The sequence below is a fragment of the Corylus avellana genome, chromosome 10 (assembly GCF_965113065.1).
Source record: "Corylus avellana chromosome 10, dhCorAvel1.hap1.2, whole genome shotgun sequence".
NCBI classification, from domain to species: domain Eukaryota; kingdom Viridiplantae; phylum Streptophyta; class Magnoliopsida; order Fagales; family Betulaceae; genus Corylus; species Corylus avellana.
The window spans coordinates 672,929-688,539 of NC_142499.1; the positions used below are offsets into that span (position 1 = coordinate 672,929).

The 15,611-nt window shown below is 35.6% G+C and overlaps 3 protein-coding genes across 3 annotated transcripts; 2 read left to right on the plus strand and 1 right to left on the minus strand.

The window, feature by feature from the left end:
* Positions 1-2,149: 2,149 nt before the first annotated feature.
* Positions 2,150-6,682, plus strand: LOC132162578 (vacuolar protein-sorting-associated protein 37 homolog 1). The gene is made up of 7 exons (XM_059572835.2): positions 2,150-2,295; positions 3,223-3,447; positions 4,229-4,316; positions 5,732-5,771; positions 5,880-5,926; positions 6,013-6,133; positions 6,230-6,682. The coding sequence occupies exons 1-7, from the start codon at positions 2,282-2,284 to the stop codon at positions 6,391-6,393; spliced, it is 699 nt and encodes a 232-aa protein (XP_059428818.1). The 5' UTR covers positions 2,150-2,281; the 3' UTR covers positions 6,394-6,682.
* Positions 6,683-7,500: 818 nt separating this feature from the next.
* Positions 7,501-10,728, plus strand: LOC132191610 (putative disease resistance protein RGA1). Its single transcript, XM_088511310.1, has one exon. The coding sequence runs from the start codon at positions 7,698-7,700 to the stop codon at positions 10,224-10,226; it is 2,529 nt and encodes an 842-aa protein (XP_088367436.1). The 5' UTR covers positions 7,501-7,697; the 3' UTR covers positions 10,227-10,728.
* Positions 10,729-13,460: 2,732 nt separating this feature from the next.
* LOC132192312 (Tetratricopeptide repeat (TPR)-like superfamily protein) lies at positions 13,461-14,834 on the minus strand. The gene is made up of 3 exons (XM_059607609.2): positions 14,521-14,834; positions 13,887-14,217; positions 13,461-13,746 (listed from the first exon to the last, which is right to left on the minus strand). Exons 1-3 carry the CDS (start codon positions 14,787-14,789, stop codon positions 13,660-13,662), a joined length of 687 nt encoding a protein of 228 aa, XP_059463592.2. The 5' UTR covers positions 14,790-14,834; the 3' UTR covers positions 13,461-13,659.
* Positions 14,835-15,611: the final 777 nt, after the last annotated feature.

The following is a 15,611-nucleotide window of genomic DNA, read 5'->3' on the forward strand; positions in this document are numbered from 1 at the left end:
AAAAGACATTATAATATTAAGTTCATATACACTATTAGATGTACAAACTTTAAATTTCGACTATAAAAAAAATAATATCTATTTTATTTAAAATGAAAAGTATAGTGAATCTTTTTCAAATAAGAGTTGGGGTGAGGTGAGATTGAATGACTAACTCCATGTACTTTGAATGGAGTGCATGTAGTGATGTAGACAAAATTTGAGGGGATTTGAAGGGGGTACAATGCACCATCAATATATTTTCTTTTCTTTTCTTAGTTTCCTTAAAGTGGGGGAATTTGTGGGGACAGGATTCCAAGTTGGATGATTTTTTTTGTACTTCTCCTTTTATTATTATCAAGTAATCATAATTATTAACAATTCATGTAATCTCTTAGCACTTATTTTATTGATAATTAATGTACTCTTACTCATAAAGTGCAAACCTCATTTCCAAGAGTGTGTGGTTGTTTACCCAAAGTATACCTGAAAGACAACCAGTTGAACCCTAACAAACCTAATGTTATTGAACCATTTCTAACAGCAAGCAGTTGGGGATGGTTCCATATGTCCCTTTCTTTATTTTTTATTTTTTTTCAAAAGTGAAGCTACACAACCTTCTACTCATAAATTCTCGTTATTTAATTCTTAGAAAAGCAAGATAATTGATCGTAATAATAAAATTGTAACAACCTAGAAGGTTAGTCTCATATTGGATTGTCGCTTTTATAAAAACTTGACTTGTCTTTTTGCCTATGTAATTATCGCTTTCTATAATTGTAACAAAACTATGCTAGAATGAGTATTACTTTATTATAAGATGGTACGCCAAACTCCGCTCCCTAGCCGTTGCTACTGTTTTTTAGTTTTTTTGTTGCTTTCCTGTTGTATTTCTTATGTAATGTTGTTTTTTTTATTGCTTTTGTGTTTTGTGGGTTACTGTCTCCTAGCTTTTTATTGATTTGCTTTTGTGTTTTGTGTTTTGTTGTAATCTGTGCCCATTTTGCTTCTGAAAGTGCCTTGCGCGGTCCCTTGAAAGGACCGGGTCACTTGTTTGTCCAATTTTCTACGTTTTGTAATTATTTCCGCATTGCTTTATTTTGTTTTGAGTCTATTGTTGGGGAGCTCACCCATTTTTCATTTTTATGATCGTCTCCTCCTTCCTTTTGGATCAAGAGTGGAAATGATATTTTCCTTAACTTTTTCCTTATTCAATTAAAAAAAAAAAAATGATGATGCAAAAATGCAATCATCTTTCCAAAAACATTAATGAAAAGGGCTTAGAAATAATAAGCTAATAATAATAATAATAATATAAAAAAGATAACTTCAGAGGTATTTGGGAGAGTTCAAAAGTCATGTAAACCTAACAAGGTTTCTACTTTCAACTGTTTTTATTTTAGACTTATCTAGATTTACAACTTTTTTAATATTTTCTTTAAGCAAACCTAACAAAATTTGTACCACTATTTGGATTAGTTGGATTTTTTTTTGAGTTGCTTTTAAAAAAAAGGGTGGTCAAGGAGTCCAAACCTAACAATTTTGCATCACATCCACCATAAATCAACTAAATACAACTGGTGAAGAAGCTCCCAACCCAGATGGAACAAATTGAAATTAGTAAAAAGGTGGGACTTATAATTAAAAAAATTGGGACAAAGTTATCTTTAATAGGAAATCATTTTAATAAAATTTATTAAACCAATACTTTTTTTTTTTTTTTTTTAATGTCGAGGAACCTCTCTAAGGTAGGGCTTTTCGGACCCAGCCCTCTAGAGTAAACCCCGTTCCCATGCACCACACTCTCGAAAGTTTTCCTACACGGAATTGACTAAATCACTGGTTTTTCACTAGAGGGTGTGACTACAAGAGATTATTTACACCCATAAGGTGTTAAACCTTGGACCAATACGTATCATTAGAGTATGTAATTCTTACGTATATTTTTAATATAAACTAATATTTGTCCTTAGACTAAAGAGATTGTTGAGAATCAAGTGAACATTGTCAAAAAAGTCTCTATCAAATTTGGGCCGGATCTCGGATCTAACACCAATACTTTGAATCCCGTGATACCGTCGTACGTCCATACACCCGACCCGAACATCCACAACCTTTATTTATTTATTAAAATTAAAATTAAAATTAAAATTAAAATTGTTGAGTCTTCTCCGTGATTTACTTATACCGACGGAAAACGCGTACCGAGAACCAGAAAACTCCAATCCGAGGAAAAAGATAAAGATATTCCTGGATTGTTAGAGTTCGTCGACTTAATTTGCGATCGCAGCCTTTCCGTGCGATGTTCAAGTTTTGGTATTGGCATCTCTTATTTTCCTTTTTATTTATTTTTCTTTTTAGTTTCGCTGAAATTAGGGCTTTCTTGAATCATCGAGAAATTCATTTAGTTTTCACCTCTTTTAATCAAATTAGTGTAATTTCAATGCTTTGAAGCTTGTACTTTGGGGCTTATTTTTCAGATTTTTGATAATCTGAGCTCGCGCTTGTTATTTATTTTACTGAATTTTCAATATCAAGGTTTATAGATGGTTTCGGGTTTTCAATTTGTGTTGTAATTAGAGAATATAGTTGAAATGATTATAATTTTGTTGATTATCAACCTTTATTTTTAGAATCTGTTTTTTTTACGCGAATTGCTGAACGTTGTTGTGGTGAATGATCGCCGATGCAGCGAAGTTAGAAAATGATGGAAATTAGAAGATATGTATCTTTGTTGTATTTGGTATATGATAAACGATGCAGGACGCTTAATTTAGTTTGAATGTGGAGGATATGAATATTTTTTTTAGTATGGCAAGTTTTTTCTTTTCTTCTCACTTTTTGGGTTGATCCTTGTAAAACTAGATAAAATTGAAACAATCTTTTTCTGGGCATTGTTAACATGCTGTAATGTTCAAATTTGTCTTGTATTTGGTAGTATTAGAAAATGGGTATCCAAAATGACATGTAGATATAGAAGAAATCAGAGTGATGTGGTAGAAGAAGAAGACGACGCATTGAAATGATGGGTCTTCCTGCCTTTTATTTATGCGTAATTTGAATATTGTGGAAATAAGAAAATGGATCATACTTCATTGGGTTTTCTTCTTCTTGCTATGGAAATATTTATATGTATATATATTTTGCTTCCATTTAACTAGAATAAAGCTTGTTTCTTTTCCCCTGTTCCTTTTCAATAGCTTTATGTAATCCATTGAAAGTTTAGACAATCTCTACCTGCAGGGGATCTCAGGAGCAACAACCTCAGCCACGTCCACAGGATGGTTCTCCGCAGTCCTGGTATCCTCCTTCTGTACTTAGCTCACCAAGTTCTTCTCGTCCAGGAACACCAGGTAGCTCCTCTTCTAGCAGCTTCAGCTCACATAGGCCTACAGACCGGCCACAGTCGCCATCACATGTTTCACCTGCTGAAGCTGCAGGTATAATTGCTGTTGTGAAGGACAAAAGGTTGGTTCCTGGTAGTGGAAGATTCCGTTTTATTCATACCTTTATTTTATGTTCCAATTTGATGGATTATTTTTTTGCTATTTGGAAGATGGTGACATTTGGAGCGTATGAAGGATATTGTTAAAATGTATATTGCTCAGATTGCTATATGTTTATTGATTCTCTAGTAATTTGAATAAGGGCAATCTCGCTAGGACTACATCCTTGGCTTGTCAAGCATCACACTGTGTCAACACATGGAAGTTTCAAATACATGTAGAGTTTAGGATTCTACAATCAAGTGCTGATAGATCCCTCTCCTTGTAATTTTTCATTTTCTAATAATAACTGCATTTTTCAACAGATATTTTGTAATAGGGTTTGTATATTATTAGAGTCTAAAGATAGTGGAAGCAGAATGCAACAGTGTTTCGTAGTTATGTCACTTATACAGTATCATATTTACGTGTTGGGTTTATAAATTGCCTATTAAGTTCTCTGTATGTTGCATGTGTTTGTTTGAGTTTGTATTCCAATACATTGTTTTTGTGTTAATTATCTTTTAGCCAAATAGTAAGCTTGTTGTTAGATATTATGTTTTTGTTGGTGACTAAAAATATAAATCAATTCTCAGAAATTTACTAATTTTCTGATTTTTTTTTTTAAGTACAATTATTTGATGTATTTTGTCTTAGTCACTTTTAGTGGTGCAAATAAAGATAATTAAATCATCCAAATTATATTGTAATTTTTCCAATTCCACTTCTATAGTTTCTAATCTTTTCTTGATAATTTTTTTTAGTGTTGATGAATTAAGGAAGCTCTTATCTGACAAGGATGCATATCATCAATTTTTACTTTCACTTGATCAAGTGAAGATTCAAAACAATGTAAGTCATGGATTATGATCTCCTTGATCTGACAAACATTCTTAGCTTTAGAATTTTTGCATGTTACTCTCTTTAGTCTCACAAGTGTTCTCAAATTTAGGCTCCATTTGTTTCGATGTAAAACATTTTCAGTATTTTTGGGTGTTTGGCTATACTTGGAAAACTTGGTCAACCGTTAAACGTTCAATTTTCCGTAAAATGGTTTAGCTTTTTTTCCCCCTGACATGCATCCCCTTCCCAATGGCACAAACACTGTCTCCCCCTTATCCATCATTTCACCGCTGACTACCCCATCAGCATCAACTATGGTGTTGTCGCCGACAGCCTCCTACCATCTTCCCAAGTTGCCACCTTCCTCAAAAACCCAAACCATCATCTTCCCCACCTTACCAAGTCTTTGAAATTGCCATAGTTTAACAATGGCCTTAACAAGGGATGTGTCCTTCTGGAGATTAAGGAAAACTGGTAATCCTTGCACATCCTACCCAAAGTGTGTAAAGGATAGGGGTTTATCCAGATAATTGGTGTGCCTTGATGAAGCCTTCCTATGCTCACGAGCAACAGTGACTTCCTGGGAATGGATTCTTTTCTAAAGATATCTAGTGCATGATGGTATCTTGTTTGCTTGTGATTCTGCTGCCATGGTCTACTAAAGACCTATATGCTCCATGCTCACTTTAGATCTAAATGAAAGAAAAAGAATGCACAAATCATGGAATTATGGATACGTAGGACCAAAATATTACCTGCTTGGTCTTGTTAAAAAAAAAAGAGAAGAGAATATTACCTGCATGGAGGTCTTCATGTTCCTGAAATGAAGTAGTACATTTATGTCTGTGGCATGGGACCCCAGTAAAAACTTTTGCGGAAGGAGTCCCTTGGTCAATTTTCTTGACTGTTGTCTGCTGGTATGGCCTTTGGTTATATTTAGTTGGGCATCAGATACAGGAAATATTGAGGTTTTCACTTTGAAATTACTACCATAACTCCTATGGGAGAAGATCTTTTTTCTTTTCATTTAAAGTTTCACTTGTGAGATAAGAATCTAATAAAGCAACTTACAAATGTACCCTAAGTGGGAATAATTGATTGTAGTCATGGCTCACATAATTGAGGTATTAATTTATGGTGCAATATGTAATAGATTCTCATGATTCCAAGCCAGCTGAAGTGTAAGAGCAAAGCACTTTCATACACTGCAAATGAAAGAATTTGTGCACATACTTGCGACACATGAAAAAAGATCAGAAAGCGCCATTTACATAATATTAGAGCAGGCTTGCTCATGTGGCTTTGATGATATGATGTTGTTGCTGCATTATGCAGAGTCATATTGTAGGTCTGTTGTGTCTGATAAATGAGATTAATCATGTCTTTCTAATATTTTTTCTCCACCTCCTTTTATGGCTCATCAGCTAAGAGATGAACTACGCAAGGAAACTCTACAGCTTGCCAGTGAGTGTGCTTGCCCTTTTTCCTCCAACTATTTATCTACTTTTTCAATATGTTATGGGTGGTTGAGCTACAGGGAGAGATTAAATATTTTACTATCTTCTATATCAGGGGAGAACTTGGAGAAGGAACCACGGATTATGGAGCTTAGAAATCAGGTGAGTTTATAGGCTTATCTGTCAATTATAGTTTTAACATTGGGAAACAGACTGAAGAACTTTCTACCCTTGATTTTATATTACAGTGCAGAATAATTCGGACAACAGAGTTGGCTGCTGCTCAGGAGAAACTCAATGAACTTGAGAGACAGAAGGAAGAGAGTTTGAAATTCTATTCCCCAGCATCCCTTCTCCAAAGGCTTCAAGGTATTTAATTATAATAAAAGTTTGAGGTTGTGGAAAATAGTCCAGTGTTTAAAAACACCTATTATAGAGAAGTGAAATACGTATTTGTTGTTTCAGAGGCGATGAATAAGACGGAAGAGGAATCTGAAAACCTGCATAGGCAGCTCTTAGATAGGGAGATTGATGTTGGGGCCTTTGTCCAGAAATACAAGAAGCTCCGTACTACTTACCATAAGCGAGCACTCATCCACCTTGCAGCCAAAACGTCTTCAACTGGTTGAATGGATATAAACACATTGTTGTATACTTGAATATTGAGGAACACTGCCTTATTCCATTGTTATAATTCTGTTTTTGTTATAAGTTCATTCTGTATATCGTTGTCGGTTCTTATCATATCAAGCCATTAATGTTGTTAATAGCAACTTTATTTTTTGTTTGAACAATTGCTGCTTTTAATCTATTACTTCACATCTCTCAATAGGAATAGGATGAGTCTTGACATTGTGGATGCTTATCTAATTTTGTTAGAGAATTGGTGATCTATCTCAGAAGCTTATATATTTGTGATATCGTGTGTGGATTTTTTGCTATATTATCGTTACTATTAGAATTTAAATATTGAGCATAAAAATGCCATTTTATACAAAGATATAATTATTATAATAATTTTCAATTATTGAACATGAAAAAGAAATTATATTATTGAAGTTATATCTTTACAATTAGGGATGAGAATGAGGAAAATATTTTTCCTTTAGGGTTCTAAATTTTTAATGCTTAAAAAAAAAAAAAAAAGTTTTAATTCATATCTATTATGTAGCATATAAGTGGGTTGATCTGAAATGATCCGTTTGTTAATTTTTGTTTAATTGGATTAACGTAGTTTGACCCAAAATTTATTTTGGTAAATTTTAACTAACTAATTTTATATCGAGTTGATATCAAAATTTTGGGTCTTGTAAGTTTTCAACCTTAAATTACTTAACTACAGCAGCTCATAAGCTTTCATATCTTTTTGCGTACTACTATCCTCGCTCTTTCGATCCGGACTGTATTTCACCCGTGACCTTAACCTTAACAAAATAACGTGTGTCGTCAGTTGACACTTACAAAAAGAATATTGTTATGCACTAAACCCATCCAAAAAGTGAATTTTGAGCAGAAAATAGAAGTCCGTTGAAGCATGTTCCTATACGTCGGAATTTCACAAGGCACATGCGTAGTCACTCCAAGAATAAAAATAGGATAACAAAAACAAAAAGAATATATACTTCTCTGCTTCCACTAGGAGAATATAAAAGAGTAAGAAAATGATAATAATTGGAAAAGAATATGTACAAGAGAATGAGTGAGACAAAAGGAGAGTAAAGAAGCACCCCCTTACACTCCAAAGCTCTTGATCGCATTTTTATGAAATAGAGAAGGAATACGTACTTGAATTAACCAAGCAATTAGGAAAAAAAAAAAAAACCTTCCTATATAGGCATTTGATTAGTTCACCATCTTCACAAGCCCCCCTCTCATCCCAATTTAGCAAAGAAACATCAACCAATAACTTCATCTCCTCGACCAAGTCAACAACATGCCTGAACTTGTCTTTGGCATCGCAGAAAGGATCTTGGAGAAGCTAGGATCCTTTGCTTACGAAGAGTTCTGCTTGGTATCGAACGTCAAAAACGAGCTGAGAGAGCTTGAGCTCACCATGGCCATCATTAAAGCCGTGCTCTTGGATGCTGAAGTGAAGCAAGCTACCAATTACGCACTGAGCATCTGGCTAAGGCTGCTCAGAGATATTTTTTATGATGTCGAAGATGTGTTGGATGAAGTTGAGTGCGAAGTTTTAAGGAAGCAAGTGGTCACAACATATGGGAGCACTAGCAGAAAGGTATGTGATTTCTTTTCATGTTCTCGTGCCCTAGCATTTCGTCATAAACTGAGTCACAAAATCAAGGACATTAGTGAGAAGTTAGGTAAGATTGTAGCTCATAAGCATAATTTTAATCTCACAGAACGACATGATCATGTGATGCACTGGAGGAGGCGGGACTTGACCTACTCATTTGTTCCCCCTTTAGATGTCATCGGTAGGAATGATGATAAAGAACAAATAATAAGTCTTTTGACGCAACCTGATTCTAACAGACATGACAATGTAATTCCTATAGTTGCATTAGGAGGGTTGGGGAAGACCACAATTGCTAAGTTGGTATACGATGATAAACGTGTAGCTGGTCATTTCGAATTGAGAATGTGGGTTTGTGTGTCTGAGGATTTTGATATTCCTAGATTAATAAAAGAAATCCTTAAATCTGCAACTGGTGCAATTGATGAGACGTTGGGTGTAGATTTGTGGCCAAAGAAATTAAGAGACTCTTTAGAGAAAAAGAAGTTTCTACTTGTTTTAGATGATGTTTGTAATGAGGATCATCGTAAATGGAATGAGTTGAAAGGGTTGTTAATTGGTGGTTCAGAGGAAAGTAAAATTTTAGTGACAACACGCAGTAATAAGGTTGCTTCCATTGTGAGTACTGATCCCGCATACACTTTAGGAGGCTTATCCTACGATGATTGTTTGTTTTTATTTGTGAAATGGGCATTTAAGGAAGGGGAAGACAAACAATATTCAAGACTCGTAGAAATTGGAAAAGAAATTGTGAAAGAATGTAAAGGAGTTCCATTGGCAATAAGGACTTTAGGAAGTCTACTTTTCTCAAAGGTTGATGAACGAGAGTGGAAATTTGTGAGATATAATGAGATATGGGAATTAGAACAAAAGGAGGGTGATATTTTACCTGCATTAAAACTAAGCTATGATCAAATGCCATCTCAGTTGAAGCAATGTTTTACCTTGTGTTCTCTTTTCCCAAAGGATTATTTATTCGAAAGTGGCAAGTTGATTGCATTTTGGATGGCGCATGGACTCCTTAATAAAATGCCTAATCAAGAGTTGGAAGATGTTGGCAACATGTATATCAAGGAGTTGTTGTCCAAATCTTTCTTCCAAGATGTTGAGAATTACTCTTGGTGCTATAGGTTTAAAATGCACGATCTTGTCCATGATCTAGCACTCAAGGTTGCAGAAGAAGAGTGTTCAACAATCGAATCTTGCACACAAAAGATTGCTGGAACAGTTCGTCATTTGTTATTTTTACACAATGGTCTACAAGTCCCAAATTACTTTTACAAGTTAAGTAGTGGTGTGCGGACCACTTTGATCCCAACTTACCAAAAAAAGTCCGCCTTAGTTGAAGCATGTATCTCGAAATTCAAGTACTTGCGGATGCTTGATTTAATTAATTCACATTTTGCGGTGCTGCCAAGCTCTATTGGTACTTTGAAGCATTTGAGATATCTGAACCTTGTTGGGAATTACCACATCAGCAAACTTCCTAATTCCATTTGCAAGCTGTATAATTTGCAAACTTTACTACTTCAAAGTTGTGTGAGGCTTGAGCAGTTGCCTAAAGATATACGAAAGATGATCAATCTTAGATATTTGACGGTAGCAACACTTAACACGTGCTTGTTTGAGAATGGTATATGCTTGAATTCTCTTCGGTTTTTGCTCATAAATAAGTCTAGGAGACTACAAATTTTATTTCAAGGGATGGACGTCTGCCTTACCAACCTTCAGACATTGGTTGTGTCAATGTGTCCGACCTTGACCTCTTTGACACATGATATCAAGCACCTATCTGCCTTAGAGACCCTTACAATTGCAAGGTGCAGCTTGCTTAGTTTGCTGGAAGAAAAAGACAATAGGGATATCAAGTTGAGCCTTAAAAAATTGGAGATTTTCCATTTACCAAAGTTGGAGGTTTTGCCGCAATGGCTCCATGGATGTGCTAACACTTTGCAGTACCTATGTATTTCACATTGTGACAACTTCATGGCCTTACCGGAGTGGCTGCCAAGCATGAAATCACTTCAGACACTTGAGATTAGTTATTGCTCCAAGTTGTCATCTCTTCCGGAGGGGATGGATCGTCTCACTGCGCTAAGAGAATTGACGATTGAAGGTTGTCCTCAATTAGATCAGTCCAAGATTGCTCATATACTGAAGGTTCTACAGCTAGAAGATCATCCAAACATGACATTTAAGTGTTGGTAAGATTGCACTCTCTAACATTTCAATATCAATCGTTTATACTGTTTATTCAAGTTATATTTGTTTATTTTTCTTTTGTAATCACGATTTTTTCTTTCGCTTCTTTTGTTCTCATCTTAAGTTTACATGTGTAGCAACCCAGATTTTATTAATATGATTTATGAGGTAGTAATTTGGATGATGGGACTATTTCAATATTCATAATAGGCAAAATATTAATTATTGAAGAAATTACTAGTTGATATGGATATTGATATAATATATAATGGTTCCCCTGATTTTAATAAATTATGTTATGGAGTAATTTAAGAGTTGACAGTGATTTAATTAGACAGATTGGATACTAAGGGTGTTAATTGATATCAGAATAATAGTCAATAAGTTAGAATAAGGATAATGACAATTAATATGATGATTTGAGGTTTAGATAAGTGGTTTAATAGGACCATTACGAAAAATGGGTTTTATAAAATACACCACACCCCTTAAATTAACACACACCTTATTATTTTACTTTTTCTTTCTTTCGCTCTTTTCCCCTTTCCCCTTATACCCCTGCCGCCGACCTCCTTTCTTCTTTCTTTTCTTTTTTCTTCTTTTCTTCTTCGTTTTTCCCTATATATACCCCTACCAGCAACAAGGGTGAGAGCAGACGAGAGGGGGGAGAACAGAGAGGAGATCGAGAGAACAGAGGGAGAGTATAGAGAGATTGAGAGGGAGCTGGGCAAGTCAGAGATGGCCTAGAGCTCTCTTTTAGTGTTTAAGTATTATTGTTTTTCTAAACGAGTGGTTTGAAGAAAGATTATCATAAAACACAAACTAATCTGTCACTACGTTGCATTTGCAATTCATTCATTATTGAAAAACGCTATGTTGACTCCTAAAAACGTGTTTATCACAATTTATGCGAAATTAATAATAGGATGCAATAAACAATTCAAGCACCAAAATATGTAAAACGATAAAGAGGCAGACATAGATATTTTGGTCACGAAGATGAAACATTTTAGAAACCAATCTAAAAGTAAAACCTCTTCGGGATAGCCAAACCTAGGAAATCACTATCAAAAGATTATCTAGAGATTATAGACATTAGGAACACTTACAACCCTTTGCAAAACCTTGACTTTGTAAGATCGACAAGCCTATAACTTTTCTCCTTCCTCACAATCTTCTTCAACATGATTCTTCTTTACCGGATCCTTCCGATAGACTTCTTAATCAATGCACATAATCAAATTAACAAATATACTCTAAGAGTAACGGTTTATAGCTCACAACATATGATCATTCTTAGCTCAGCCTTTGACGAATTCTAGGGAAGAAATTTGTACATCTCTCTTTGTATAGATGTGTATTTATAATAGCCCCATCATCTCTAGACCTAGGAAATAGTTTATATTCATTTAAAACTGTTACAGGTACGCGGCGTTCGGACGGGAACATGTGCCGTCCGGGGCAACAAAACACGGCTATACCGTGTTTTTTAACACATGGCCGTATGCAATCTTGTCCGGACGAGATTGCACACGAGTCATTCCGCTAAGCTTTGTAGTCTTCTCTTTATGGCCCATTTTAACCTAGTAAACATTGGAATTAGCTGAACCTCGTGAAAAATGACTTTGTAGATCTTTGAGTTAGCTTTCTAACGCCGTAAAGATTGCTCCAATCAGAGGCCTGGAACTCTAGATATGACATTTTTAATAAAAGTCATCAGACGAAAAATAACATAGGCGTTCGGTCGGGGTTCAGACAAGACTGCAGACGAGGCTCTCAGGAATTCTTGTTTATCAAGCTCGTCCAGACAGGCTTGCAAACAAGATTGCAGACGAGGCTCTTGGGAAAAATAAAATTCTTCGAGCGTCCGGACGGCCTTTCTTCTCGTCCGAATGGCAGCACTTTTGATCACCATTTTGTTTACCGAATTATGCCAACAAGAACTTACAATTATTATATATTTTATGTCGTTAAACTTACTCTTTCTAAATTAGTCTTTTAATCTTTATTTCTAGGAAAATAGATTACTCACTTGGGCCTTGATGCAGGGAAAATGATGGAATATGAGGATGAGGGCAGCGTTGGTCCCTTTGATGTGAGGGAGACAAGTCTAAGAAGGTCTAGAGCTTTCTTTTGGTGTTCAATATTCATGCTTTCTCAAACAAGAGGTCTGAAGAAAGATTATCATAAAACACAAACTAATCTATTACTACGCTGCATTTGCAACTCATCAGTGGTGGAGCTAGACAATTCATATTGGAGGTGCCATTAAAATTTTTTTTTAGGGTGCCGAGTGGTAACTTGTGTAAGTAGGAGAGAATTTTTTTTTTTTTCCTTTTTTTTGGGAGTGCCTATGAAACTTGGGTGGGATAAGAGCAAAAAAAAAAAAAAAAAAAAAAAAAAAAAAAAAAGAAATTTAAAGCTTTGGCACCCCCAAAGCCTCAAGTGGCTCCACCACTGCAAGTCATTCATTATTATATATTTTAAGTCTTTAAACTCACTCTTTCTAAATTAGTCTTTTAATCTTTATTTATAGGAAAATAAATTACTCACTTCGACTCGGGAAAAGAGATTGAGGATGAAGATGACGTTGGTCCCTTTGATGGTTGATAGACCATCTGCTGCAATAGGGTTGATGCTTAGAGGGTTGATGCTTACCTCTAAGGAGCATGTTTCATTTATGTTAATCGCTTTTATTATATATTGTGATGTGTGTAAACTTGATGAATATTACTATATTGATTTGGTGTCGTCTGTAATATATATTTGGTACACCAAGTGTATACATGCGTTGTAATGAAAATCATATTTCTATTTTTATTAAATAATATATTAGCTCGAAGTATTTCAGTCAGCTCATATGTGTTGTGCAAGTTATTCTTAGGTCATAGAAGAAGGAAAAAAATATACTCCGCTGTACAATTATATATCTGATGTAGTAACGTCACGTGGAAACTGATAGTTTCCGCTTCGATTTTGCTAGTTCAAATATCAGGGCGTTACAATATGTCTATGTATATATTTGCAGATGGCATGTGACTTCAGCAAGAGATGTTGCAACTAGGAGCCTGCAGCTCAGTTCAAAGATATTTGTTCCTTGATCATTTAGTCAACATTTCTATCATTATATTAATTTGTATTAAGAGATGTAAACTTAAAGATATTTCTATAATTGTAGTTCTTACAATGGAATGTACATAAATTAAGGGTGATGTGTTACCATTACTTCACATCTCTCAATTAGTCGAGTCCTGATCACAGTCTCTGGATACTGGTGGAAACTTGTTCTACAAAATCGTTTCAACTGTAATGAGCATAAAAGAACAAAGCAGTTGCCAACGGTCATTAACGTACATGATACCATATATCCAGTTCCTCTAGAGAAAAGCCAACATTTAGATTGATTACAACCTTCTTGGAACAAGAAGGAGATAGAAGATCACTCTTTTATGCGATCCATCTCCTTCTCCCACTTCAGTCCACACATTTGTCGGCCAAACGGAACAATCAGGTTATGCCGGAAAACCTGCGAACATCCAAACAACATCCAAACATCCAAACAACATCTCATATATTCCCAACAATGCTGACAAGCAACATAGTGATCATGGCAATTTTTGAGAAGCAGAGACTGGAAGGTGTATGTGGATAATTAAAGGCTCTCACCTTATCATTGATACCCCGTAATTGAAGTTTTAGAGCCTCTGAAGTCTCAACCCATTTAGAGGAATCTCCATTGCATCTACTTCCCCAAGCTCTCTTCAACGCCGATCGCCATTCCGATATCTGATTCCTTATTTCTTTGTTTAGTTCAACCCACTCCGGCGCGCACCCGTTCTTTGAAAGGATTCTATACAAGGTGTCTTCTGCTGGGTCGGCATGAGGATTTGTGCTAAGGTTGAGTGGTTTTCCTTTCCCCGGTAAATTCTCAAACTGCCCTTCTTCCATGGAGTGCCATATTCTTTGCTCCACAACGTTTATTATATCAGTTTCTGATCTGCCCAAATCACACCCACAAACGTCACCAGACCCAGACCCAGACCAAACCAGAATTTTGCGTCAATAGAGAAGAACACAAGAACACCCATTACATGATGATTGATTAAAAATGAACCCAAATTCTCAGATACACGTTTGAATTGCGTGATTAAACTGGGGAAAAAAAAAAAAAAAAAGGAAAAGAATTTGACAAACCCAATTCCTTTTTAAATGGACTTGGAAAAAGTTGTTTAGTATTTCAGCTTCTAATACACCCATAGACATATATATGAATAAAGGAGACAGGGATGAGGAGGAGGACCTGACAGAGTTGCGTTGGCCACGAAGCTCAGGAGGGAGTTTACGATCGTTGACGGCGTCTATGACGGTCGATAGACGGTCCACAAGCTTCTTCTCTGCCTTGGAAGATGTGCTCGACGATGACGACGGTGACAATTTTGATGAAGAAGAGGAGGAGGAGGAGGCCCACCTAGGGCTGGACCCACCACTGGCCACTAGCGCCGCCGATCTCCGGATCAGATACCATGTTCTCGGAGATGTCGCGGTTGTTCGCGCGAGCCGGGTCGCCATGTTCGAACACGAGTGGGAGTCTCTGGGCTCTGGGCCTTCTTGAAGGCTTTAGAGGGACGTACCTTATATGGGCTTTTAGGCGGCTAATGTTTTTCCACGTGGTCTTCAAACGAGAGGGTGTCAACAAATAAAGACACTTGGATGTTTGAAGATGAGTGGGTAATATAAATTTTGTACTTACTGAAAAATCAAACATCAACGGGCATATTGCTCCCTCATTAATACCATATATGTAAATATGTAATTCAATATTTCTTCTAATCAACTTGATCTATGACATGGGTAATTGTCGTTGTGGCTTAAACCATGTGCATCAGAATTGACATATCTCTTTACATGAGCAATCCTCAAAGATCTAAAATATTGTATAGCCTCTCTAATGCCTTCCACAATGTCCAAATTTGCTCCGGTGTTTGTTTTTCTAAACGGGAATATAAGAAGTCTATAATATTTTACAATTTATTAGCACGTGTGAACATATAATTGGATGATGTTCAAATATTTTTAGTGGGTAAGGTGATTTCGATCACATACCAACACATACCAACAAGTAATTATATTTTACACTTTATCATTACGAGAAGGTTATAGATAATACACCGTCTTTAAGGGCAAAACAATTTGGATTTTTGCGTCTATTTTATAAAATTTTCTTGTTTCTGTCTTTTATTTTTTTTATTCTTAAAATACAAAATATTCACAAAACTCCAAGATCTCATCTATTGTATTCGAATAATCAATGGTTGAACTCGCAATAATCGTCCACTTAATTATTCATGCCACAAATATTTAAAGTCGTCACAAGTAATTAGAAAACGTATA